At 51.4% G+C, this 2387-nt stretch overlaps 1 protein-coding gene across 1 annotated transcript; it reads left to right on the top strand.

The window, feature by feature from the left end:
* Window positions 1-282: 282 nt before the first annotated feature.
* LOC104500364 (ras-related protein Rab-27B) lies at window positions 283-1818 on the top strand. The gene is made up of 3 exons (XM_010143999.1): window positions 283-382; window positions 939-1062; window positions 1629-1818. The coding sequence occupies exons 1-3, from the start codon at window positions 316-318 to the stop codon at window positions 1816-1818; spliced, it is 381 nt and encodes a 126-aa protein (XP_010142301.1). The 5' UTR covers window positions 283-315.
* Window positions 1819-2387: the final 569 nt, after the last annotated feature.

Genomic DNA, 2387 nt, shown 5'->3' with positions numbered 1-2387 from the left:
TGACCCAAGTGCAGGACTCGGCACTTGGCCTGGCTGAACCTCAGCCCACTGGCCTTGGCCTCTCGACCCGGCCGGTGCCTCTGTGGAGCCTTGCAACCCTCCAGCTGATCAACACTCCCACCCAGCTGGGTGCCATCCGCAAACTTACCAAGGGTGATGAAATAAAAGCTTTTCTTTCTCTCTTTCCTTTACTCAGTTCATTTTTGCCAGAGAATCGCTGACCTTAGAGACCACCTTGTATGAACAGAGCGATGTTGTCTTTTTCCTCCCACCTTCAGGTTTCGGAGCCTCACCACAGCGTTTTTCAGGGATGCCATGGGCTTTTTACTCATGTTCGATCTCACCAGTCAACAGAGCTTCTTAAATGTCAGGAACTGGATGAGTAAGTGCAACCGCAGAGCTGGCGGTGACCGGTTGACTTGCCATTCTCTGGCGCATTTCAGGCTTCGTTGTCTTTACAGAGCACTTCTCCGTGTAAAGCAGAGCTGATTCCTTCAAGCTTAAATTAGAACAAAGGCTGAGCTTCCAGGAGTTGGTTTGGAAGCGCAGAACATTTGCTGTTGCTGGGTTTCCTTTAGACTAAAAGTGAGACACAGGTTAAATTCTTACAAGTTTGGGTTTGATTGGGGGCTTTTACAGTGCAGGAAGGGCAGAGGCCGGTTTTCCAGCACATGAACTGTGCTTAACCCGTTGAGTATGTCCAACATGCTTGAGGTTCTTGTCCTGAACTCCTGAAGAGCTGCTTTGGCAGGTGGCGTGGGCTGTTGTTTGTACTTCCATGATGTCTTAGGAGTCTGGTGGAATAAACGTTCCAGCTGGTTAGTCTGTGGTATCTGGGGATGAGGAGCTAGAAAGGTATTTTGAATTGTTTAGTCAATCACCTTGGTCTCTAAGGTGCTTCCAGCTTCCTCTTAACTCCTGTGTGGTTTTGCTTCCAGGCCAGCTGCAAGCCAACGCGTACTGTGAGAATCCCGACATCGTCTTAATCGGGAATAAAGCGGATTTATCAGACCAAAGGGAGGTAAACGAAAGGCAAGCGAAAGATCTGGCGGACAAGTACGGGTAAGCGAATGGTGCCAGGAGCTAAAGGGAATCTCTGACTGTCCTGCGTGTAGCTGCTGACCGAGGTTTCTGGTGAACCTTCTCCGTGTCTCTGCACTAACCGCTGCAGAGTGTCCTGTAACAGGATAAAAACTGGCCGGGAGTCACTATAGTTAACAAATAGTGCTGGGGGCAAAGAGGATGTGGGGTTATTTTCCTGAGTTGCCCGTGGTGTACACTGAGGGGTGTTCACGGGAAGGCAGCTCAGGCCCCGTTTCACATGATAGAAGCGCTGGAGCAATTGCTAAGCTTCTGTCCTGAGGAAGAGGAGTTGGAAGGCGATGTTCTGGCATCAAAGACGATTTCAGAATGAGAACAGCTCAGTTCGGTTGTGCTGCTGAGTAGGAAGGAAGGGAGGGAGGGAGGACTCAAACTAAAGATTTCTGGTGTGGTCTGTGGTCCCTCAGACTTCCTGTCTCACAGACCTCAGTTGCTCTTTAAAATAGACTTTCTGGTTACCTGAAAGACTTTTTCAGCCAAGGTTTGGCTTCAAAAAACTCCAGCAAAACCTTTCCTCTTCACCACAGCATACCGTACTTCGAAACCAGCGCTGCCACCGGGCAGAACGTGGAGAAGGCTGTAGACACGCTGCTGGACTTGATCATGAAGCGCATGGAGCAGTGCGTGGACAAGACACAGGGCTCTGACACGGCCAACGGCGGCAGCTCGGGAAAGCTCGAGGCGGCAAAACCGGAGGAGAAGAAGTGTGCCTGCTAAACGTCCCCTGCAAACTGGGAGAGCCACCACGACTATCCTCAGCCGACCCCATTCCGACAGGCTCCCCGGAGCTGCACACAGAAGCCAGTTCCCTTGTTTCCATTGGGGTTGCGCGTGTCTCCCCAAAGACCTGGCGTAAAACAAAAAGCTGTGTCTTGGTCCGGCTCTCGCGCTGAATTGGTTCTTCCTGATACGGTGCCATCTTCACCGAGAACTCTCCCGCCTCTCCTTCCCCTGGCCCTCAGTCTTCATTTTTCGCGCGAGCAGGGTATGGAATAGAGGAAAGTAGCTTTGTTTTTTTAACAGTACTGTCTGCGTACACTGGATGGTGGATCGAAACGGCAGCAGGTGGTTTTCTGGGTCTGTGCCGTTTTTCCACAGAATCCTGTTTCGTTGTACTTCTTAATCCGCATCAGGGAGTGCGTGTTTTCAAAGGCAGCGATACAAAGGATTGTACGTGGCCTTTTAAGAAAAGACTTGCACAGGGGGAAGCACTGCTGTGTGTGGTGACCGTATCACCGGGACGATGCCCACGGGGTGGGTGGGGTCTGCGTGGGGCTTGGGTTTGG

This window comes from Buceros rhinoceros, unplaced genomic scaffold (assembly GCF_000710305.1).
Source record: "Buceros rhinoceros silvestris isolate BGI_N320 unplaced genomic scaffold, ASM71030v1 scaffold5659, whole genome shotgun sequence".
NCBI lineage: Eukaryota > Metazoa > Chordata > Aves > Bucerotiformes > Bucerotidae > Buceros > Buceros rhinoceros.
This window is presented reverse-complemented; position numbering and strand designations above follow the sequence as displayed.

Bases quoted from the DNA above. Each gene is read 5' to 3' on its own strand.
- LOC104500364 (XM_010143999.1), top strand. From the start codon at position 316: ATGGGCTTTTTACTCATGTTCGATCTCACCAGTCAACAGAGCTTCTTA. The intron at 383-938 runs GTAAGTGCAACC...TTTTGCTTCCAG, and splicing joins AAATGTCAGGAACTGGATGA to GCCAGCTGCAAGCCAACGCG. The intron at 1,063-1,628 runs GTAAGCGAATGG...TCTTCACCACAG, and splicing joins GATCTGGCGGACAAGTACGG to CATACCGTACTTCGAAACCA.